At 34.9% G+C, this 24,491-nt stretch overlaps 3 protein-coding genes across 5 annotated transcripts; 2 read left to right on the plus strand and 1 right to left on the minus strand.

Moving 5' to 3' along the window:
- The first annotated feature begins 550 nt into the window (after positions 1-550).
- Positions 551-4,217, plus strand: LOC107635245 (uncharacterized). Of its 2 annotated transcripts, XM_088483588.1 has the most exons (3): positions 574-906; positions 1,285-3,477; positions 3,564-4,217. In XM_088483588.1, the coding sequence occupies exons 1-3, from the start codon at positions 654-656 to the stop codon at positions 3,947-3,949; spliced, it is 2,832 nt and encodes a 943-aa protein (XP_088339714.1). In that variant the 5' UTR covers positions 574-653; the 3' UTR covers positions 3,950-4,217. The 2 variants fall into 2 exon arrangements, with proteins under 2 accessions (XP_016194136.1, XP_088339714.1); XM_016338650.3 differs by having other exon boundaries at positions 551-3,477.
- A 4,313-nt stretch (positions 4,218-8,530) lies between these two features.
- Positions 8,531-11,004, plus strand: LOC107637210 (uncharacterized). The gene is made up of 2 exons (XM_016340647.1): positions 8,531-8,658; positions 10,176-11,004. The coding sequence occupies exons 1-2, from the start codon at positions 8,531-8,533 to the stop codon at positions 11,002-11,004; spliced, it is 957 nt and encodes a 318-aa protein (XP_016196133.1).
- Positions 11,005-18,465: 7,461 nt separating this feature from the next.
- Positions 18,466-22,559, minus strand: LOC107635246 (subtilisin-like protease Glyma18g48580). 2 transcript variants are annotated; one of them, XM_088483590.1, is made up of 11 exons: positions 22,382-22,559; positions 22,139-22,248; positions 21,823-21,920; positions 21,474-21,629; positions 21,173-21,287; positions 20,521-21,067; positions 20,345-20,439; positions 19,974-20,246; positions 19,683-19,827; positions 19,338-19,554; positions 18,466-19,221 (listed from the first exon to the last, which is right to left on the minus strand). In XM_088483590.1, exons 1-11 carry the CDS (start codon positions 22,514-22,516, stop codon positions 18,677-18,679), a joined length of 2,436 nt encoding a protein of 811 aa, XP_088339716.1. In that variant the 5' UTR covers positions 22,517-22,559; the 3' UTR covers positions 18,466-18,676. The 2 variants fall into 2 exon arrangements, with proteins under 2 accessions (XP_088339716.1, XP_088339717.1); XM_088483591.1 differs by having other exon boundaries at positions 19,683-19,824; positions 22,382-22,557.
- Between the last annotated feature and the right edge of the window lie 1,932 nt (positions 22,560-24,491).

Below are 24,491 nucleotides of genomic sequence, written 5' to 3' on the forward strand. Positions count from 1 at the left end.
GGGTTTGAGAAAGGTAATAAGCTCTTTGGTTTTGAGAGCTTTTTGTTGGGGTAAATGTTAATTTGTGTTTTTGTTATTTTAGAAATAAGGATTGATTTGAAAAAGTTAATTTGTTGGTTTTTATTGTGTTTTTTAGTTGTTTTTTGTGTTTTTTTTATGTGAAAATAAAAGTTGATTTGGCAAGATTTGAGTGATGGATTCTAAAATTTTGCCAAGTAAGCGTTGGTGCTGACATGACGTTAGTAGAAGAAGAGAAATAACTTAAAAACAATGTGGATAAACCTATGTACCTACTTTTATATATTAAGAATAGATAGATACTTAAAATAATAGAAAAATTGCTCATCTAAAAATGTCTTTACAGGTGTGAAATCATATTAAACCATACCATAAATAAAAAGAATCTTGTACTTATATCATATTTATTTTTATAATACAATAATATACTCAATTAAGAGGTTGCGAGTTCTACTTTCCTATCTTTGGTAAAATAAAAAAAGCACATGTAAAAAATAATGTATATAAATAAGTGCACGACCCGCATTTATACATGTATTGATTGATATCATTTTCTAGAGTGCACAGAACTGATCAATCATCACCAGCCACAACATACCATCCATTAATTCAATCCATACACAGAAGGTTGAACTATGTCGAGAAAAAATCTCTTAATATTCCTCTTCTATGTCCTTGTGAAACTCTCTTGTGTGGCTTTAGCTGCAAGTGATGAGAAGAATGAAGAAGCAAATGCACTCTTAAAGTGGAAGACCACCCTTGATAACAAAAGCCAACTTATCTTGTCATCTTGGAACAACGGCACAAGTCCATGCAGATGGAAAGGAATTCAGTGTGACAAATCAAAGTCAATCACAACCATGAACATTGAAAACTTTGGACTCAAAGGTACATTCCACACTCTCACCTTCTCTTCATTCCCAAACCTCCTCAGCATAAACATATACAACAACTTGTTCCATGGAACCATTCCCCCGCAGATTGGTAACTTGTCAAGAGTTAATCAATTGAACTTGTCCAAAAATTTCTTTGAAGGTTCCATTCCTAAAGAGATCTTCACCTTGACAAGTCTCCACGGGCTTGATCTTTTCGAATGCCATCTAAGTGGCCAAATCCCTGAGTCTATAGGAAATTTGGCCAACTTAACATATCTAGATTTTGGAGACAACAATTTTTCTGGCCACATTCCTACTGGGATTGGCAAATTGGTCAACCTTGAGTATCTTTCTTTCATAGATAATTATCATCTTTCTGGTTCCATTCCAGTGGAAATAGGAATGATGACAAACCTTCATGTGATTGATTTCTCAAGCAACACTCTCTTTGGGGCTATCCCTCCTACCATTGGTAACTTGAGCAATTTGCAACAATTATACCTTTCTAGTAACACACTCTCTGGGTCAATTCCACCCTCCATCTGGAACATGTCTAACTTGACCTTATTATATCTTAATAACAATAACCTTTCCGGATCCATCCCTGCTTCCATAGAAAACTACTTAGCCAACTTAGATTCCCTTGCACTTGATAACAATCACTTTTCTGGATCCATTCCTTCCACATTGGGAAACTTGACAAAGCTCTTCCAATTATACCTCAGCTTTAATCATTTTTCTGGACCAATTCCTGCCTCTATAGGTAATCTGGTCAATTTGAATTACTTGAGCTTCCATACAAACAACCTCTCTGGAACTGTCCCTGAAACAATTGGAAACCTGAAAGGCCTCAAGATGCTAGAATTGGCCACCAACAAGTTTAATGGCACCCTTCCACAGGGCATTAATAACTTGACAAGTTTGAGGAAATTTTCAGTGTCCAAGAACAATTTCATTGGCCATTTGCCAACTCAAATCTGCTCAGGTGGATTACTCTCATACTTCAATGCTGAGAACAACCATTTTACTGGATCAGTGCCAAGAAGCTTGAAGAGTTGCTCTAACATTGCTAGACTCACATTACAGGGAAACCAGTTGGAAGGTGACATTGCAGAAATTTTCGGCATATATCCGAATTTAGTACATATTGATCTGAGTGATAACAAGTTTTACGGTCAGATTTCACCAAACTGGGGAAAGAACCATAACCTTCAGAACTTGTACATGTCCAACAACAATATTTCTGGTGCTATACCACCACAAATTGTTGAGGCTACTAATCTGGGTAGGCTTCGCCTTTCTTCAAACCAACTGAATGGAAAGATTCCAAAGGAACTAGGGAATATGAAAAACTTGTTTGAACTCAGTATCAATAACAATCATCTCTCAGGAAGCATTCCACCAGAAATAGGATCATTGAAGAATCTGACATTCTTGCGCCTAGCAGGAAATGAGTTGAGTGGCAACATACCAAGAGAAGTTATGCAGTTACCCAAATTGGTTGAATTGAACTTGAGCATCAACAGACTAGAGGGAAGCATCCCCTCTGGCATTGCCTCATTAGAACCTCTCTCTTCTCTTGATCTTAGCAACAATTTGTTGAATGGAACAATACCAAGGTGGCTTGGAGATCTGACGCAATTGAACTTCTTGAACCTCTCACACAATGATCTCTCTGGCAATATTCCATCCAGTTTTGATGGCATGTCAGCCTTGATTTCAGTCAACATATCACACAACCAGTTAGAAGGGCCGCTTCCAAACAATCAAGCGTTTCTTAATGCTCCAATTTGGTCCTTGAAAAGTAACAAAGGCTTGTGTGCTAACAATGTCACCGGCTTGGAGCGATGCACAAAGAAGCATAGCCTGAAGATGGTATTGTTTCTTATCTATGGAGCACTTGCTCTAGCACTTTGTTTGTTAGGTGTTTCAATGTATATTCTTTGCAGAAGAGGCAGAAAGAGAGAAGAAGTTAAAGAAGTGCAATCAAAAGAGCACTTTTCCATATGGAGCCATGATGGGAAAATGGCATTTGAAACAATCATTCAAGCTACCAATAATTTTGATGACAAATATCTCATTGGAAATGGAGGGCAAGGATCTATTTACAAGGCTGAGTTGCCTTCAGGTATGGTTGTTGCTGTGAAGAAGCTTCATGAGAAGACTACTATTGGGGAGGAGACATACAATTTGAAAGCATTTGAGAATGAAATCAAAGCATTGACAGAAATGAAGCACCGCAACATCATAAAGCTATATGGGTTTTGCCAACATTCACGGTTCTCATTTTTGGTTTATAAGTACTTGGAAGGTGGAAGCTTGGATCAAGTGCTAAGAGATGAAGCGAAAGCAAGTAAATTTGATTGGGGAAAGAGGGTGAATGTGATTAAAGGAGTTGCTAATGCTCTATCATATATGCATCATGATTGCTTACCTCCTATAGTTCATCGCGACATATCGAGCAAGAATGTCCTTTTGGATTCAGAATATGAAGCTCATGTCTCTGATTTTGGGACAGCTAAGTTTCTTAAGCCAGGTTCAAGTTGGACAACACTTGTAGTCACCTATGGATATGGAGCTCCTGGTAAGTTCATTTTCCCTTGATTTCTATACCAAGAATGATCCATATATTTCTTTATGCATAACTTGAAATTTCCAATTTTGTTATAGAGCTAGCTCAGACTATGGAAGTGACAGAGAAAAGTGATGTATATAGCTTTGGAGTGCTTTGTTTGGAGATCCTCATGGGAAAGCATCCAGGAGATTTGATCAACTCATTGTTGTCGCCAACAACAGCATCAATAACATACAATTTGTTATTGGTTGATGTCATGGATCAGAGGCCACCCCATCCTAAGAATTCAATTGTTGGGGAAATCATGTGGATCACAAAGTGGGCACTTGAGTGCTTGAGACAAAGTCCACGATCACGACCAAGCATGCATCAGATTTCTAAAGAGCTTATGATGGGAAAGTCACCTTTAGCTAATCGCCAGTTTCCTATGATCAGAATTGGGCAACTCATTGAAGAAGGATCGGGGAGTGCACTTACGTGATTGCTTCATTATGATCTAATGATTCATACTTCATATATATAGTCCACCTGTGTCTTAATTCTTAAGCTTGTTTACTTTGACACCGTGTGTACCATTATATATATGTACGAGTAAAAGGTTAATTTCTTTGGTTATGTTTTGTGCCAACCAATTACAAAAGGAGATAAGCTTGTTGAGTCAGAATGCATGAATAGAAGTAGAGTAATCTCATTGTTAATGTTTCAATAAAGAGCAGAGAATAAAGAAGAAAAAATGATCTATTGATGAACTCGATTCTTAACTTGTTGGTTTAGAACTTCAAAGTTTTTCTTTTTTTTTTCTTGCACAAGGGGAGGATTAAACCCGTGACATTTGATTAAAGAAAAGTGAGACATTTCCGTCCAACCACACCCTCTGAATTCTTTGCGAAGAGCCACTGAGCCACTGGCCTGCTTCTTTCTTTTTCTTTTTCCTATTCTTATTACTGTGCCACTGGCCTGCTTCTTATTGTGTTTATGTTTATTTTAGATTTTAAATTGTGTCTTTTGTTTCAATGTTCAATTGTGGTCGTGAGACTTTATGATATTGCACTATAGTTATTTTGGTATGTTTTAGCTGTAACAATGTATTAAGGTTGCCAAAAACTAATAGTTACTAATATATTGTACTTTTGGATAATATTGAGATCTATGGATGTTAGTAATTTGAAATTTTAGCCTATTGAGCAAAATGAAGTAAAATTCACAGTGATTTCATATATAATTCAACTAAAATTACATAATATTATTTTTTCTTTCTTAAATATGTCACCATCAAAACTATACAAACTTAAATTAAGTGCTAACCAATAACAGTAAAACGCTATTATAGCAAAGAGTTCCAGATACCTCGTACACCTAACACAACACAAACTTCACAGCAGCAGCAGCAAATGCAATTAAAAATCCCAACACATTCCAAAATCTTAAAAATGCAAATCTTGTTTGGGTCTACACTCATTCTATAGTAGTATCTCCAATTTTCTCACTTTCTCTTCTAATTCTGACAATTTGCTTGCAACTTAGTTTTTTGCCCTCCTATGTCTACATCCTTAGGTTTCGAACCAACATTTCCACCAATAATCTCATCAGGTCATTTGAAGTACTTGCATTTCTATAGTGGAGTCTACAAATAACACAGAAAATAATCTTCTAACATAACATAACTAGAAAAATTACATTAACCTAACATGAATTACCTCAAAGTAGCAGCAGCAAAAAAACAACCTACTAAGATTTAATTTTGTTCCAAATTCGAACATGATTATATAGCGTTCACAATTGCAATTAGAGAGTTCGAACTACTTCTTCCTCCCTGTTTTGCAATTAGACATCCATGAATGCCGATTCGAAGCTGAGGATTGGTCTGTACAGCGCATGCTTCCTTAGCTTGTTAGGATTTGAAATCCATTGAATAATGAAGAGAGGGCTAGTATTAAACTCTTTTCACAACAAAGAAAATGCCAATATTTTGCTCACTGTACAGGGCGCGTTGTCCCTAAAAAACATAGGAACGTAAGGGTTTTTCACTAACGATAATAAACATCTTCCCAAAACATTAAACTGATTTTAGAATTCACCAAGGATCGAACTTTTGACTTTTCGAATCTAGTACTCTAATACCATGTATGATGCCACTCATCCCAAAAACTTCAGCTCATGGAAAAAGGTAACACTAATGATCATATTTTTAATACTCTCTAAACTTTCATTGTACACATTGTATAAATATTCCATTGACTTCTCATACTTTCTCTTTTTTTTTTATTTAGGGAGAGTTTGCTATAACTCATTGACAAAAAAGTCATATTTATTATTCGTGTATTTTTATATATTCTTATGTACTTTTGGATATTATGATAATAGTTTAAAAATTTAAATTTTGTGTATTTTAAAAATAATTAAAGTGAACTTTATCACTTAGCGAACTTTATAAAAATTATAGAATTTATCGAGAACTTTTTTAAATAAATAAAAAATCATATTTAAAGAATTAAAATTAAAAAATAGGATTTGAGTAAATAATAAAATTTTTTATTTTATTTAAAAAAAAAATCGAATGTAAGGATAAGTCTGAGACAATAGATAGGGATCACAATAGCATTATGCTGTTATTAGGGGACAGATAAAAGTTTAGTGAAATCGTTAGGGGTTGATGTAAGATTTTACTCAAAATACTACAAATACAATTATATGCACATTTTGAGCAAAGTATGTCACCGTGTTATATTTTCATTGCTCAAACATACTATTTCATTAAAAAATATTTTTATTAAACCACCCAAAATAGATCTGAATTAATTTGTGTTAACAAAAATATTTACAAACTGTTATTGATAAAAATATTTTTTAAATATTAAAAAATGTGACAAAAATATTATGTGATGACTCATTTTATTTTTTGTCATATATAAATATTTTTATTATATTTTAAAATAATTTAAAAATATTTTTATTAAAAACAAAAATTAAAAATATTTTTATCAATACTAAGATTATTTTGAATATATTTTTTGTAGTTTATCTTGTAAAAATACGTAAATAATTTTATATCTAAACCAATAAAATCGAGTTAAGGAAAGATTCTAAATAGCATATCTAAGGAAGAAATTAATGTCATATTATTATCAGGACAAATCACAGTATTAAACCAGATGAGAGGAGAATTTACATGATTCAATCAAAGTAAAAAACGTGACAAGGATCTACTAGGAGGACGTTTCTATATAGTTCGAATCAAGGCAACTCGAATTACACCAACCAATAATAATTCGAATCTGTATAATTCGAATTGGTGGAACTCGAATTATGCTCGCATCAATTCTTGATAGTAATTCGAATCAGTATGAATCGAATTACATACGCATAGTAACTTACACTTGTTCGAATTAGCCTAGTTCAAACTAGCCAACCATTTTGTGCACATAGTAATTCGAAACAGCTTGTTTCAAATTAGCAAATGGTTTTGACTGCCGTTGGTAATTCGAATCCCACTCATTTGAATTACTAAGCCTCTTCCTATATAAAAAGTTTGAAGGAAGCTCATTCGAACCACTTTTCCAAACCTCTGTCCCACCAAATTTCAGAGAAAAGGACCTCATACCACTTCAACAAAGGGTTGAACAGAATATTTAACCGATGGAGGATAACTCGAATTGACTTTATCATTTGGATGGAGTTGCCCATATAGCTGGTGTTATCAATGAAGAAGTTAGTGTGATTCTTTTAAAATAAGAGTCAATGAATTACCCTTTTTTTTTTTATATTTTTGCCTTTGGTATGTTAGAATGGTAGTCATTATTTATCGTTGCTAATTTAGAATAGAGTAAAGTATTGTTTTTGTCCCCAATGTTTGGGGTAAATTCTATTTGTGTCCCTAACGTTTAAATCGTCCTATTTGTATCCCTAACGTTTGTAAAAGTAATTCAATGTTATCCTGCCGTCAATTACACATCATGAGCGCTTTAGTTTGAGTTTTAAAAATCTCTTCTTTAAGTTAGAATACAAATGTCTGGATAGAATCGATGATCTACTCCGAAAAATAGCTCATCAAATGTTGAAACCAATTCCTACAACATTTACATAATTCACTTTTCTAGGGATATAATTGAATCTAAACACAAATAGTGGGTATAATATTAAAATCGAACACATCCAAGTGAGAATAATTGAAAAATATAATCTTATTTGTTAGTATAATTGATAGTAGGATAACATTGAATCACTTTTATAAACGTTAAGGATATAAATAGGACGATTTAAACGTTAGGGACACAAATAGGACTTACCCCAAATGTTGGGGATAAAAACGATACTTTACTCTTTAGAATATATATAAGTGGTTATGTTAGTGGTTAATATGAATAGTAATCAGTGATCTTTTTATCTTGTGATATTATTCTTTTTTTAAGAAGTATGTTTTAAAAATATTTTCTCATTTGACCCAGTTTGATGGATATATGATGTTATTTTTCATCTTAACGCGTTATATTATGTGGTAGTGGACAAGTTGTATTTTTTGGGTTTAACATATGCATTAGTGAATGATGTCGTATGAATATGTTCCGAGCTGAGAGACATTTTGGTACATTATTTATGCAGCCTCACCGATGCATTTCGAGCATGCGACGACAGCAGGGTATGCGTCTGGACGAGAGGTACGTTCCGTACTTGCAGATGGCCGGCTTGTACCATCTTGCGAGGTTGAACGATAGATGGTTTAGGCTGGATGAGCCCCTGGTTAGTGCATTCGTGGAGCGCTGGCGTTCGGAGACGCACACGTTCCATATGTCGTTCACGGAGTGCACTATTACATTGCAGGACGTGGCGTACCAATTAGGTCTGCCGATCGATGGACATTATGTTAGTGGTTTTCTGACAGATTTTCAGACGTATATCGAGGGTGCCAGTTTAGGTGTGGTTCTAGGAGTTGCTGGGTGTGGTACCTCCTACGAACCAAATCCAGAAGTTTACAGTGAACTGCAGCTGGTTCCAGGAGACGTTTGGAGAGCTTTCTGAGGGAGCCGATGAACCCACTATTAGGAGGTATGCCCGGACCTATATCATGATGCTGTTAGGAACTCAGCTATTTACTGATAAGTCCGACAACCGCATTCACATTAGGTGGCTCCCATACGTGGCTAGACTTGAGGACATGGATGGGTACAGTTGGGAATCAGCTGCTCTCTCATGGTTATACCGGTGCATGTGTCGCGTGGTGAACAGACACGTAGTGAAGTTAGCCGGACCGTTACAGCTACTTCAGTCATGGATCTTCTGGCGGTTTCCTGAATTTATATCCACTGGGGATCTTCTGGCAATTTTCTGACCGTTACAACTACGCTCTGCATAATTTGGATCAACAAGGTTCGAACTACCTACGAATTCATAGATACATAGTTCGAATTGATTAATTTTAAATTACTCTCCTTCATAATTCGAACAGACTTGATTCAAATTACTCCTGATTTATACTTTAAATTGGTTTAATTCAAATTATATAAAAATATATTTTTGGTTGATCCATGTTTTGTTTTTCGATTTAGTTAATTCATATAATTTCTCCTCCCATTTAACTTAATACTGCGAGATTTGCCCTTATTACAATCTTTCTTCTTTTAATTTCTTCTATCTTATTACGGTGTCAGTATTGGAGACATATGAAGCAATATATATATCTCATCATTCTACACATAAAATGAAGTTGACTTCCTAGTAAGCAAGATGATAGAAACAAAATCCAAACTGTACGTAGTGCTAGGAGATCGAGGACCCAAGCCATCACTACTGACCCTCATTATTTCATAGGATATCCATGAATGATTGCTAAAAACAACAACTTTTAAACATGTTGAGGAATATAATTGTTTACTTAGCTTTATGCTAATAATGACTTGTTTTTATAATTGAATGGTACGTTTGGCAATGTTATATTATATAATTTTGTGCGGAAATTTAAAAAAAAAAAAGTGTATCCTTCTAGAGATTCCAATGTGTGACAACATGGCTAATTACCAACAAAATACCAGACTCTCTGGACTGGCTTTCTCCAGCCAAGATAGGGTTTTGTTCATTCCACTAGGACAGATCTAAATGCGCTGGATTGATGGCAAAATAAAAGGTGTCCGCCTAGACTACTGCCACTTTCTTATGTGAATACCGAGTTCTTTCACTCATCAATCTCACTTCGAAGTGGGATAGAGATAATGAGCTCAGTGAGCTACTGGCTCTTACATCCCGAACTTATGGATACCCGTACTGAATATGTTAATCGTTACCGATACCAGACAGAGTTGCTTTTTCTTGGTCTTATAGTTCGTGGCTACTGGCTATAATTGCAACACCAATACTAGGGAACCAATAAGGTACCAGCCAAAAATCAGCCAAATGTCTCTAGATGAATCTAAAATCTTTACGTGAATGGTACTTATATTAGGTATTAGGATATTTTTTCTACTAAGTATCAGAATATTTTTTTTTCATATTAAATGGATGTTTTTTTATATATTTTATAAAAAATTTTATATACTAAGAATCAGAATACAATGAAGATGATGATATAATGACAATTTTACAAGAACAGAATAAAGTCCTAGCTCAAAAGAGGAGATTGGCAAAGCAAAAAGAAAAGGCTCGAAGATGCAGACCGAAAAAATTGAAAAAGGTGTGTAACAAAGTTTTATTATGATTTTTAACTCTTGGAATGTTAGGGGGTTAGGAGGGGTTGGGAAGCTGAGTATGGTTAAAGAGCTAAGAAAGAAACAGAAACTGAATATGTTAGGTTTGGTTGAGTCTAAAATGCAAGCTGTGACTAAGTTTGATGTAGCACGAATTTGGGGGAGCGATGCTGTGCGGTGGGAGTTTGTAGGATCGGAAGGCACGTCTGGGGGTCTCCTGTTAATGTGGGATGACTTGCTGTTCAGAATGAATAACTGTTACAAAGGAGAGAGATGGTTATGTGTTGAAGGAATACTTTTGAAAAATGAATTTTGTTGTGCTTTCTGTTTGGTATATGGTGCTCATAATAGAATAGAAAAACTTGCTGTGTGGGAGGAACTGAGCTTTATAGCGGGCTTATGTCAAGTTCCGATATGCTATATGGGTGACTTTAATGAGGTTCTACAGGTTGAAGAGAGGAAAGGTCAGGACAGATTAACTGCGTCAGCAGAAGATTTTAAGAGTTGGGTCCAAGATATGCAGTTAGTGGACTTACCTTTGACTGATCGCAAATATACATGGTTTAGAGGCCGCTCTTGCAGTCGTATCGATAGAGTTTTAGTCAGTGTTGAATGGACGGAGGAGTTCCCAGAGATTCGGTTAAAAGGGGGTCCAAGAGGCCTATCAGATCACTGTCCAATTATAGTTCAGAATACCAGGTACAGAGGTGGTTCGCGTCCCTTTCGAAGCTTAGATTGTTGGTTTACACATGAAGGCTTCCTAAGAATGGTTAGGGAGGAATGGAGGAATCTTGGTATAAGGACAAATTTGGGGACATCGATAAGAAAATTCAGCAACTCGAGGAGGAGATCAGGAAGATAGATGAGTTGGCAGGAAATGGGGTTTATGATGATACAACGGAGGCAAGAAGGAAGGCGTTAGTAAGCTGTTGCAAGTAGTGGTATGTGAGAAAAGAAATACACTGGAAGCAGATGTCGCGCTCCAAGCATGTGAAGGATATGGATAAAAATACTAGGTACTTCCATAATTTGGCGTCGGCAAGAAGGAGGAACAATAGAATTGATGCCTTAATAATCAACGGAAGACTGATAAGAAATCAAGCTCGGATCAAGGTTGCTATCAGAGATTTTTATAAAGATTTGTATCACCAGGAGAGATCACCAGTGGTGGGTTTTAGGGACAGACTGGTAAAAAGGATTGAGGAAGAGGAGTCGATAGCGTTGGAGAGATTACCGACATCGGAGGAGATTAGAGAGGCCGTTTGGGATTGCGAGTCATCCAAAGCACCAGGAAGTGATGTGTATAACATGAATTTTGTTAAGAAGTGCTGGGATGAGATTGGTGCAGAGTTTACCAAAGCGGTTCTGGATTTCTTTCAATCTTCAAGGTTGCCTTCTGACGCCAATATTACTTGGGTAGCTCTTGCGCCTAAGTACACTGGAGCCAAGGAGATTAAAGACCTCCGGCCGATCAGCATGGTAGGTTGCGTGTACAAAGTGATTTCAAAAGTGATGGTTAGGAGGATGAGAACAATTATGCCAGGGCTAGTGGGAGAGACGCAGAGTGCTTTTGTGAAGGGTCGGAAGATACATGATGGGGCACTTATTGCCTGCGAAATAGTGCAATGGCTGAAGACGAGAAGAAAGAAAGCGGCAATCATCAAACTAGACTTTCAGAAGGCTTATGATCGGGTTAAATGGAGCTTTGTGGACATTGTGTTACAAAAGATGGGTTTTGGCTGGAGATGGAGGGAATGGGTTAAGGAATGTGTTGGCACAGCGACTATGTCGATCCTGGTAAATGGCTCACCATCTAAACCATTTAAGATGGAGAGGGGTTTGAGACAAGGTGATCCACTGTCTCCGTTCTTGTTTGTTCTAGTGGTTGATGTCCTGCATAGGATGGTAGGGGAGGCAGTCAGGAACAAACGCATAGTGCCGCTGCTAGTTGGTAAGGACAATATAGAGTTGTCTCACCTCCAGTTCGCAGATGATACTATATTGTTCTGCCCACCAGAAGAGGAGACCATCAGGAACTATGCCAGATTACTAAGGTGCTTTGAGTTGATGTCGGGGTTAACCATTAACTTTGATAAATCAAGTTTAATCCCAATCAACTGTGAACAGTAGTGGACGTATAACATGTGCAACTTGTTGGGGTGCAAGGAGGCCTGCCTCCCAGTCAGATATCTTGGCATTCCCTTAGGAGCAAATCCAAGACTAGTCAGGACCTGGAAACCGATCATTGACAAGGTAGAGGAGAAGCTTAGTCTGTGGAAAGCAAAGGTCCTCAATAAAGCGGGTAAGCTGGTCCTTATTAAGTCTGTGTTAAATAGCTTGCTGGTATACTACTTGAGTCTGTATAAGATGCCAAAGGCAGTGGCAGAGAAGTTGATATCGCTGCAGAGAAGATTCCTGTAGAGAAAGGAGGAAGGCAGGAATGGTCTGGCGCTAGTTAAGTGGGAGGTGGTTCAAGCCCTGAAAAAATTGGGTGGTCTAGGGATAGGTGATGCCGTGATCAGAAACACTGCACTACTGTTCAAATGGTGGTGGCGGTTTTCAAAAGAAGAATGTCCATTATGGAAGAAGGTGGTGTGCTCTTGCTATGATTTGAACCCCAGTGTAATGTTATCAGCTCAAACATTACCTACTAGAGGGGGTCCATGGAAGGATATCTGTCAACTGCAGTTCAAGGATAGCTCTGTGAAAGATAAGATGATTGCGGGGTTGTCTATGGAGGTGGGTGACGGAAGACGGACTCAGTTCTGGGAAGATGTTTGGCTACAAAATGGTCCGTTAAAGATGCGTTTTCCGAGACTCTTCTCCATTTCAAACCAAAAAGGATCAGTTATAGGGGATTGTGGGTTTTGGGATGGGATTGAGTGGATCTGGAACTTCCATTGGAGGCGAAACTTATACCAATGGGAGTTAAATTTAGTGGTTCAATTACATGAGATGTTAAGACCTGTTAAGCTGACACACGATAAGCAAGACAGAATTTTTTGGAAGTTTGATAAGGAAGGTATATTTTCAACTAACAATTTTGTGCAGGTAGTACAGTCAGAATCTCTCCCGAAGGACATAACGAGTTACAGCTTCACAAGAACCTTATGGAAAGGTTTGGTGCCACCACGAGTGGAGTTATTTACTTGGTTTACTCTGATAGGACGAGTAAATACTAAAGAAAGGCTGCGAAGATTGGGAATTATTAGTCAAGGTGATAACATGTGCGTTTTGTGTAATAAAAAAGTTGAACATATTTATCATTTGTTCCTGGGGTGTGAGTTTACTTGGCAGGTGTGGTGTCAATGGCTATCAGAATTTAGGAGGTCGTGGACTATTCCGGGCTCACTAAAAGATCACTTTGAGAGTTGGACAGGTGTTGCCAACAGGAAGGTAGAGCGTAACAATTGGCTTATTTGCTTCTTTTCGGTTATTTGAAACGTTTGGCTAGAGAGGAACGGTCGGATATTTAATAACAAGGAAGGGAGTGCAGAGGAGGTATTTCAGAAATCTTTAAACAGTGTTAGAGAATGGAGTAATTTAGATCTTTTTGTTGTTGATGGCTATGCCGGAGATGACATTAAGGAGGTGTTTTTTCATACTTGTTCATGCGGTAGTATTGTTTTCTTGTCGCTCCACTTTATTGTGTTAAGCTCTCTTGTTCAAAAAAACTAAAAATCAGAATTGTTGGAAGTTCTGTGATTCCCGCCCCTATTTCTCCAACGTATCATTTAAAATTTTAATTTGGGGTGAGAAGCAATTAATATCAAACATTATAAATTAAAAACAAATAAAATTAATTAAATATAATTATAAATTAGTTAAGTTGTTTTCTTTTTGACTGATCACTTCTTAGTTCCATATACTTTTCCTAATTGCAATAACCATCACTACATATTTCATTACTTAAGGCATTAACAAATACATATATTCTCTCCATGCCATTTTGTAAAAAGGAAATACCGAAAAGAAGAAGATAGGAGAGAGAAAAGATTATTCTAAAAGCAAATTTTCTGATACTTTTAACTTTAATATTAAATTTGTCAAACTTATTTTATATGGTAAGTATTAAATATTTTAAAATTATTTATTTTTATATTTTAAAATTAAATATTAATTTTATCCTTTTGTTAATAAATTAAAAATTGTATATTGGCACTATAGTAAGTATTTATTCTAAAACCAAACGCTAAAGTCAACTATTTTTAATTAGTTGACTCATATTGGCCTTGTGTTTCTGACATTTGTCCCAAAATTAGTTATAAGTTTGCTTTTATTAAACTATGGAAAGTTGGGAACATTACTTTAGAAAAAAAAAACTACTAAAATTACTTATAAAATTTATGAAAACTGACAAAAATATTTATAAATTATAAAAATTAACGTTGTATTCATGTAAAATGGGTTGTATATGATAAAAATATTTAAATTTTAATTTTTTGTTAATTTTTTAATAAAATTTTTAAATTATTCCACCCTCAACTTCATCAATTCACTTTTTTAACCTTTCATAACCAACTTGCACCTTCAAAATCTTTGTCATGAAATTCGAAACTACTCCTACAACAAATTAGATCAAAATCAATGGTGGTGGTAGTGATAGAGAATCGGACCTCAACCGATTCAGTCATAAGTTTACAATCCATACCCAAATCAAATCAATCAAATACCAACAAAACCTAAAACATAAAAATTTTCAAATTCATTCATCCAATTTCAATCCATTTTAGCAAAACTAGAAGCAGAAACAACCATCAACCATAAAAAATTAACAAATTCATTTATCCAATTTGAAATTTACTTTCGCAAAAATCAGAAGTAGAAGTAGCCATCAACCGAATCTTCTGCAAATGAATATCAACCTTCATAAAAAATAGAAGCCGAATAGTATCTTTTTAGTAGTAACTAAATCAATTTCTAAAAAAAGAAAAATAAAATAAAAAATATTTAAAAAAAGAAATACATTTTTCTTCGCCAGCTATAACATCGTCGACGACAGAACTTCCATCAACAGTGCCGCCTTCCTTTCTTCTCCGATTTCTCTTCACCGAACCCTCTTTTTGCATGCAGCAGCACCACGACCCCACTCTCTTCTTAGGCATGCGACGACGGCGTTCTCCTTAGGTTGGGTCATAGGCGTGTGATGAAGGTGTTGTAGTCACCTTGAGAGTGAGATGAGGAAGCAATAAGAGGGGAGAAGATTGACGGTGACGGGGTAGGTAGGTGGCAGACAGCGGTCAAAAAGTATGAGAGTTCTGTGACTCTGTGAGGAGTTTTGAAAGAAAGAAAAGTGAGGAAAAAAAAAGTGAAAAAAGAGGAAGTAATGTAAAATGGAGTTAGAGTGGAGTAGTTTAGAAATTTTATTAAAAAATTAACAAAAATTTAGAATTTGAATACTTTTCTCGTATGGAATCCATTTTTTATTAATACAACGTTAATTTTCTTAATTTATAAGTACTTTTGTCAATATTCATAAATTTAATAGGTATTTTTAATAATTTCTTCCTTTAAATATAGAGATATTATTATTGTTCCTTTATTCTCTTTCACTTTAACTTTATATAAGCATTTCCCTCTCACTTTAACTTTATATAAGCATTTCCCCTTTTTTTTTTTTTTATTAATGATCATTTGCATTCCATGTTATTGTTACCGATTTATTGATGCGCTTTATCCAACGTACTAATAATCTTTGAATGATCCACTTATAATAAGGAAAAATTTTATGCGATCAATATTTTTTATTTTTTTTTCTTATTTTAAATTAATATTAGCTGTTTACTTGTTTCTTTTAGACTAATATTGTCTCTCGTGACATTTTTATATCATTTAACCGTATCATGAGATATATATTATTGAAAGAAATGTTTAAATATCATTTTTAGCAATCAATTTAATTTATTTAATTTAATAATTTAATAATATATTTTTAATTTATATTTTTAAAAATTAATAATTAATTAATAATTAAAAATAATAAATTTTAATATTTTTTTAATATTTTTTTATTTTAAATTATATAATCATGTTAATTCTATCGTTTAAGAGCTTTAAATCTTGGGATCATTTTTTTAGAGATGACTTTAGCTTACTACCACTTTTTATCCGAAGTTATCCAAATAAACTTTAAACTTTTATAATTTTATAATTATGATACGTGTATATTAAAATTAACTACTAAAATTAGTTATTAATATAAAATATACATTAGAATATAAATATATATTAAAAATAAATTAATCACACATATATTTATATATAAATACATTAATAATTATTTTTAATAATTAATTTTAATATACAAATAATATTTTTAAAACTCTTATATACTTTTTAGGTTAACGTTATTTCTTAAAAAAGTATAGGTAGACAATAATTTTAGTGAACAATGTTATGCATACAATAATCTCCCTTCTCCATTTGTGATTTTCATAATTTTCGTAGGGATATAGTGTATTTTTTATTTTATTAGGCTAATTTTAAAGCACATTGTTCACATTATTTAAAAAAATTATTGTCTATAATTCTACATGACTGATAAGTAACAATTTTATTTTGTTGTTAATTTAAAGTCATGTACTTTAAATACCTAAATAAAAGAAAAAAAAGAAATAAAGTACTTCGTCACAGTCCGATAATTACATTCTCTTGCTCTCTCTTGTTGGAAATAATACACACACCCACACTCTCAAAGTAAATATTTAACTACACCTCACAACACTCTCTAATCAAAGAGTATAGAGGAAAAGAAAAGTCAGATACAAGCTTTAAATGTTTTCGACTGGTGCAAAAAATATAGAGAACTTAGCCTTATATTTATAGCCTAGGCGACCTACTCCATTTGCTATCCTAAGCAATGTGGGACTAATTCAACCAAATCCTAACAATCTCCACCTTGATTGAAATAGTCACACATCTTCAGCTTCCATAGTCAACACCGACAATTCTTTGCTGCCATTGTCTATACCGACAATCATAGTTCAGAGAACTATCATACTCAACCATGAAAGTATACTCACTTGGAATTAGACCACTCCAAGCATTTCGCCTTGGTACAGATCGAAATCTTGCTGAAAATTCATGGTGCAACTTCCAAATTGGCTTTTCCTGGAAGTTCTTCAGCCATCGACATAACTCCGCCACACACCTTGCATCTCAACGCCAACCAATGCCCGTGTGCAATTGTGGACCCGATTGCCACAACTTATCCTTATCCATGGCAGTGCGGCAATACCATGAGGATACTTCTTATCTTCTAGAGATCATCATCTTCTCCTTCAATGCCTTGTGCAAACCTGATTGTATCAACACATCCTTGACTTGTATTTGCCACAAGCCAAAATTGATTCTTCCATCAAATTTCTCTATTTCAAGCTTCACAGCACTTGAATATCTTGACATTGTTGCAACCGTATACTGGAATAGTATAACTCAACTGTAGACCGTGCACTAGGAAGGGTCCACAGGAAAGAGAGGTGGCTCACAATGGACACACTTAAATACCAAGTCTTTCCTGCACTCTGACAGTGTCACACTGCCTTCCAGCAACAATAACAGCAACCAAAGATCAACCTCAAGTCAGGACAAAAATTTTTTCTGATGTGGAAGGTCAGACTAGGCTGCAACCATAGAGCATACTAAGAATAAATCCCACCGAACCGAAGCTACCACATGTTGGGAATAATACATCATTCCCCCTTGAGAAAATACCTTTCACAGAGAAATAAAATAGACACAATCATAACACAAGAATTTAACGTGAAAAACCCCAATTACTGGAGAAAAAAAAAATCACAACCATTGTCAAATGACAACCAAAGAATATCACTATGTGAAAATTGTTACAACACATAGACTTCTTTCTCTCTAACACCGGCACCCCAGTACACCCACACTTTTAAAGCAAATATTTAACTACACCTCACAACACTCTCTAATCAAAGAGTATAGAAGAAAAGAATAGTCAGATACAAGCTTTAAGTGTTTTCGACTGATGCAAAAAATATAGAAAACTTAGCCTCATATTTATAGCCTAGACCACCCATTTCATTTGCTATCTTAAACAATGTGGGACTAATTCAACCAAATCCTAACATCTCTGATCAAATAAAGTCAGTGTAATATTGTGTCCTTGCATCTCTGATACACATAATTTGAAATCCGATTGTTATGGTGATCAAGATAACCATGAAAAACAACGAGAGCATCGAATTGTGTATTAGCTAGGATAATAGTATTATAACTGAATTTGCATTTCGAGGGCGAGGGATAGAGACGTAAAGTAGCTAGAGAAAGAGAGATTAGGAAAAATAAAATAAAATTGTCTCTAAATATTGTAGATTAAATATTAATAACTAGATAACTAGACAATGGTAGTACACTGCACACACAATTTTGAAGGGGAAAAAAATGTAAGAAAATACATGATGTAGCGATGTCGCGCTCAGCATCAATTATTACAAAAATCACACATTATTCATTTTACATATGCCTCGTATACTAAATTAAACATGAATCATTCTTATGATTTTTCACCTGCGGCGTCGTACTGTAATGGGACTTCTAACTCTGTGCTTTCCATCGGTCCACAACAATTCCCCAAATTGATATTTATAAAGCTTAATCACAATTGAAGCCTGTATGGTAACTCTAAATGTCTTCTTCTCGTTGATCTTTGTGAAAGTTAAGGAGTTGGGCACAACAGTAATTTTGCATCCATCTAATTTGGCAGTTGCATTATATGTGCCTGGGGGACCAACATTGGTGAGTGTACGAGTAATTGTTAGCGGACTCAACTTAAGATTTGGTAATGTGATTGAAGGATAGTTTAAGTCATCTATGGTGTGAGTTCCTTTACAAATGAAAGTCCTGTTGAAATTAAGTGCCGAAATGAGTTGTTGGTTGTATCCAGAGGCACATAAGAAGTTTAGGTAATCGTTGAGGTGTAGATCATAAACAAGTCCTGGCTCTATTGCACGGTTTGGTTGAACATGCCCTGAACCGTAAGCAAATGGGTTTGCTAATTTATGATCAAATGCATCTTGAATCGGCTTGTTTGTGTTGTCCAATGTGGTTGCTGAGCAAGATGTACATAAAATAGGTTAAAATTAACAACAATTAAATATATTCTGATCCTCTGTTTAAGTTCATTTTATGTTGTCAAAGTTTATTTATATTTTTGGCGTGAATTACCGGTGGTCATAATTGCTGATTTGATAGCTGCCGGACTCCAAGTAGGATGAAGGGTTCTGAGAAGTCCAGCTATGCCGGCAGCATGAGGACAAGACATAGAAGTTCCTTGCATCACGTTAAATGGAAATCCTCGACGGTTGTCTGTTAATAGGTCAGATGCACTTGCGAATAGTGAATATGCAGCAAGTATGTTCACCCCAGGTGCAGTTACATCAGGCTGTTAACTAACAAAAATTAGTCACGCTAAACAAGGATTTTCTAATAGTTATATTGATATGAAAATCTCTTTCTTATAAAATGGTAGTAGATATATGTGGTTGATAAGGAATCAAATGAAGATGAGACCTTGAGTATGGATGGCTGAATTTTGTTGGGTCCCCTAGAGGAGAACGAAGCCATAACTGGAGCTGGCTTTCTTCCATAGAGGGTTCTTGCCGACGAGAATCTTACTGTGATAGACGAGGCCAACGAGGCCGCTACAGGAGCCCTGCTATATTATTATTATAAACATAACGAACATAAATGCAAATGGACTCTTCGTATTCAAAATATATTCGGGAAAGTTATGGACTGACTATTTCTATATTTCATCATATGAATTAGTATTGAATTAAGGGTTGTTTGTATTTTTGAAACCTTGAAGTTGTTAAAGAAGTAGGATTCCTGGTTGGCAGAGCAGGCGGCCTATATGGTGGATGTGAACCATGATCGCCAACTGTTGACAAAACATGAGGCTCAGCAAGAAGAGTATTCCCATTTTGCTGTTGATTGCGCAAGAACATTCCCTTTGCACCTGCATTCTTCGCTTCATTCCCCTCACTAACTGATTTTATTTTTCCTTCTCTCAAGCATGCCACTATTTTCCCCGTTACTTTTGCTGGGTCAAGTGTTCCTGGCCTACAAAGTAAACTGCCAAACAACAATAACAGTAACAATTCTCACTTAACTGTATCTGAATTTTCATTCAAAATAACATATAAATAAAAGATTGATTTATTTGTACTTACGCATCTTGTATTGACGCATTGGCAAGTTTAGCATCATTGGCATCGATCAAAGAAAATGCTTGGTTTTGTGGCAAGTTTACGAAAAGACTCGCACCCTAACAAAAAATACACCACAGATATTAATTATTATTTCCCTTCATATTGCAAGACATGCATAGAAAAAATTGTGATAGTACCGTGATCCGTTGACCATTACTAAGAGTGATAGTGCTGCTGAAGTCCCTATCAATGGTGCTAGCAGCAATTGTGAAGACCCAAGGAGCCACATTCAAAACGGTTCCAGGTGTGGGTCCATCATTTCCCGCAGAAGCAACCAAAAGAACATTTCTAGAAATTGCATGGAAGGCACCAATGGAGACTTCATCAGTGAAGATATCTTCAGGGGCAACTAAATACCGGCCACCAGCAGAGAGCGAGATGATATCAACACCGTCGCTTAAGGCTTGGTCTATTGCGGCCAACACATCGGCGCCATAGCAACTGGCTGGGTCAGTTAGCGACCAACAAACCTTGTAAGCCGCAACTCTGGCTCTTGGAGACCCACCCTTTGCGGTGCCATTCCCAACCGCAAACACGCTTGCACCTGCCACAAAGTTGCCACCTGCCGTTGACAGAGTGTGGGTCCCATGCCCCACGAAGTCACGTGCTGTCAGTAGCAACGGGTTTAGCTTCCCATTGTAAGCTTGGAAAGCACTGTTGTAGTATCTTGCTCCAATTAACTTCCTGTTTACACCACAACATTAAAATCCAGCAACATTTTGTTGAAAAAGAAAATCAATTTTTTTCCTCAATTTTGAAAATAGAAAATATAAAAAGTTAAAGCATAACCTGTTGCAAGGATTTTTCTTGTTATCAGGTATTTGACAGACATTACCACCGCGCCATTTTGATGGAATGGGGCCATATCCTTTGTCACTGAAACTCTGTGATTCTGGCCAAACTCCTATTCAAGGAGAAATAATTTAATTTGGAGAATGATATTTTATATTAAATGATAGGCAGTTTATCAAAAAAGAAGGAAAAGATAGACACTAATTTAGTACACTTGTTATGCAAGAAAAAGTTTGGTATTAATTATAAAATCATTTTCTGTGTTGGAATATAAATTCAATCTTAATTAATTAATTACCTGTGTCAATGTTAGCAATGATCGTATTTTCACCAAATCTTCCCTTTGGCCATGCTGAGTTCTTGTCATTTCTGTGTAGTCCAAGAAATTCCCATGACCGGGTTGTGTGCAATTTGTGCTCCTTGGTCAAGAACACAGACACCACATTCGGTATTTCTGCCCCGATTATTACAAACATTTATCATTAATTAATAATTAATTCAGTGTCAACTTATTTGAAACAAAATTGAGATAAATTGACTAGGTAATTACTAATTATTACTGTATTACATTGGAGGTCAATGAACCAATAATGGAAAGCGACGTTGATAATAAAAATAATGGAACTATGGATCGGAAGCATTCTCACTTGCAACATGTGCTGCTTCTTCCTCTTCAAGAAGCGCAGCAAAACCATTTATGTGCTTATTATATGAATAGATAATGGCCTCTTTCCCTTTCTCATGGCTGTCAAAGAACCAATACGCATACACACGATATAATTAATCAATTATATATTTTCATGGAAGAATTATTTAATGGTTTTTATACGCTTAACTTTACTAAACTACTCCCACTATATTTAGATAAAATACTTATCATATGTAGTGGTGTCTTTTCTTAAGCTTTGTGTCTATCATAAGCAAAAGTTTAATAATAATAAGAGAAAAATATTTTGTACGTACCTTCCCAAAACTGAACCTAGTAAATTGTAATGATAATTTGTTGCGGCTTCAAGGTCAACAGAGGTAGGGTTTGGGCCATGAGAATGTGCTCCTAGGTATACAATGTAGCACTGTACATATATATATATATATATATTGGTGAAATGCAACATGTTACCACAAAGATTACAACTTACAACAATAATTACAATATATTTTTTTTCCATAAGAAATTAAGCAAGAAACAAATAGAACTGAAGCTACCTTTTTGCTGCTATGAACAGCATCCGGCAAAAATGCTATGAGAAGAAATGATATGGTAATAATAAGGGGAAGATTAAGGTAGTAAAAACTAGATTTGCCCATTTGAATGTGGGAATTGCTTGGCAGACATAGCATACAATTCAATTATATAGGGGATTCATCAATTCCTCGCCTATTATGTTAATGTTCCTTTATCTCTATTAGTGTCTTACGCGCGCTTATTGGTCTTCACAAAGTGCTTCTTCTTCACTCAGCTTTTGCTTTTGGAAAAGCAAAATGTCACAACGCATATTCCAATCCTCTTTTGTTTTTTATTCTTTCTCCAAGATTAGTTTCATATTAAATTAGATTATATTGGGGAAAGGTATATGTTTCTCAAATATAAAGTATATGATATGATATGGGTGTTGATATAATGAATTAATGGGTAGGGTTACACTTGGAAAAGAAGGAAAATTTCTATCGACGACTTCTTTAATTCTTACTAGTTTATAATTTTGGAGCAGCATGTTTCATGAGCTTCAGGTTATTTTAATGTTTTTTGGGGCAAAAGCATCTTCCAAAGCAAAGAGAACAAGGACCATAAGGCAATATCATAACACACTTTCTTTCTTTATGCAGACAAATCACAAACCCTTTATTAGTGAGATAATATTCGAAAGTATTAATTTTATAGGAAAACTCTATTTTTATATTTTCTTATTTTATTTTATTTTCTTTTCATGGTAAAATGCATAAATAAATTATTACTTTTTATTATGAAAAATATAAACTTATTTTGTTTAACATTCTAAATAATTTTGTTAAATGGACTCCATTTTTAATAAATTAGAGTTAATTTACATTATTTTACGGTTAAAATTATCAGTAATCAAAATTTTTATAACAAAAATAGTAGTTTATTCTAATAATAAATCGAGTGTAACAAAAATTTACTATCATTCAAATAACCAGAAATTATTTTTAATATGGAAATGGAAATAATGTTTTGATTGAATATTGACATTTAAAATGTATTATAATATTAGAAAAAGGAAAAGTATAGAGTACTAACATATTATCTACCAACTTATTGCTAACAATAATTAATTATTATATTTTAAATACATATATAAAGAGACACATCCAGAAAATATATTTATAAAGACACTTCTATTAAACACAGCCATAAAAAAGATATTTTTATTAGACACATCCAAGAAGACACTTCCATAAAACACAGTTATCAATAAGAGTTGGCAGAAGTTGGCAAATATGCTGTTGGTAACGTAGCGGGACCGTTGTAAAAATTATTCAACACGCTCCCTACGTATTGACCAATATTACCACGTGTCCAATACGCCCCCACATGTTGCAACATTCCTCCCACACTTGACTTCTCACCTACAAAATCCACCCATCTATAATTATACTAAATAATCCCATTTTCAAAAAATATGCCAATATTCTTTCTATATAAAAAAAAAATCAACCTCAAATAACATTTATAATACAAAAACACAAAGAAAGTCCTCGTGTGAATATAAGAAGCTGAGCACGAAATTTTGTATAACGGACGGAAGTTTTTCAAACAACCAAATGGAATCCAATGCATGTTCTTTCTTAGTCTTAGGTAGCAGTATGAAACCACTTATTAGCAATGAAAAATTAAAGAGAAAGCATTTGACTTTGTACGACATATATATAAACACACAGATACAAAACATAGTATCTGACATAGAAAGTGGGAAAAGAATTGTTAGACACTCGAAAGACTCACAACACACCCCTCACACATTTATCAAATTTTCTCCTCAATTGCAATTTTTAATATTTGAACCCTTGATCTTTAAGTTGGAGAGGAAGAGATATGCCATGTGAAAGAAAGCTCATTGACAAATTCAACGTTGGTTATAAATAAGTTATCACTTTTCTTTTAATGTTGGTTTTAACTTTTTTTTTTTGTTTTTTGTTCAGGATGATGCTTTTAACTAACAAGGAACATAGTTGTTTTTACGTTGTTGGTCTGGGCCTCCTGAAAGAGGCCTAATTTTACAAGGCTACAAATGTTGCAAGGCCAAGACAAGAACATAGTCCAATACAATACTGCAAAGCCCAAGGTCCCTTGTAC

Source organism: Arachis ipaensis, chromosome B4, assembly GCF_059453495.1.
Source record: "Arachis ipaensis isolate K30076 ecotype BB chromosome B4, ASM5945349v1, whole genome shotgun sequence".
Lineage (NCBI taxonomy): Eukaryota > Viridiplantae > Streptophyta > Magnoliopsida > Fabales > Fabaceae > Arachis > Arachis ipaensis.

Bases quoted from the DNA above. Each gene is read 5' to 3' on its own strand.
- LOC107635246 (XM_088483590.1), bottom strand. From the start codon at position 22,516: ATGCTATGTCTGCCAAGCAATTCCCACATTCAAATGGGCAAATCTAGT. The intron at 21,630-21,822 runs GTGAGAATGCTT...TAATCGGGGCAG, and splicing joins AGAAGCAGCACATGTTGCAA to AAATACCGAATGTGGTGTCT. The intron at 19,222-19,337 runs GTAATTCACGCC...CATCTTGCTCAG, and splicing joins ATCAGCAATTATGACCACCG to CAACCACATTGGACAACACA.
- LOC107635245 (XM_016338650.3), top strand. From the start codon at position 654: ATGTCGAGAAAAAATCTCTTAATATTCCTCTTCTATGTCCTTGTGAAA. The intron at 3,478-3,563 runs GTAAGTTCATTT...ATTTTGTTATAG, and splicing joins CTATGGATATGGAGCTCCTG to AGCTAGCTCAGACTATGGAA.
- LOC107637210 (XM_016340647.1), top strand. From the start codon at position 8,531: ATGATGCTGTTAGGAACTCAGCTATTTACTGATAAGTCCGACAACCGC. The intron at 8,659-10,175 runs GTTATACCGGTG...TTGGAATGTTAG, and splicing joins GAATCAGCTGCTCTCTCATG to GGGGTTAGGAGGGGTTGGGA.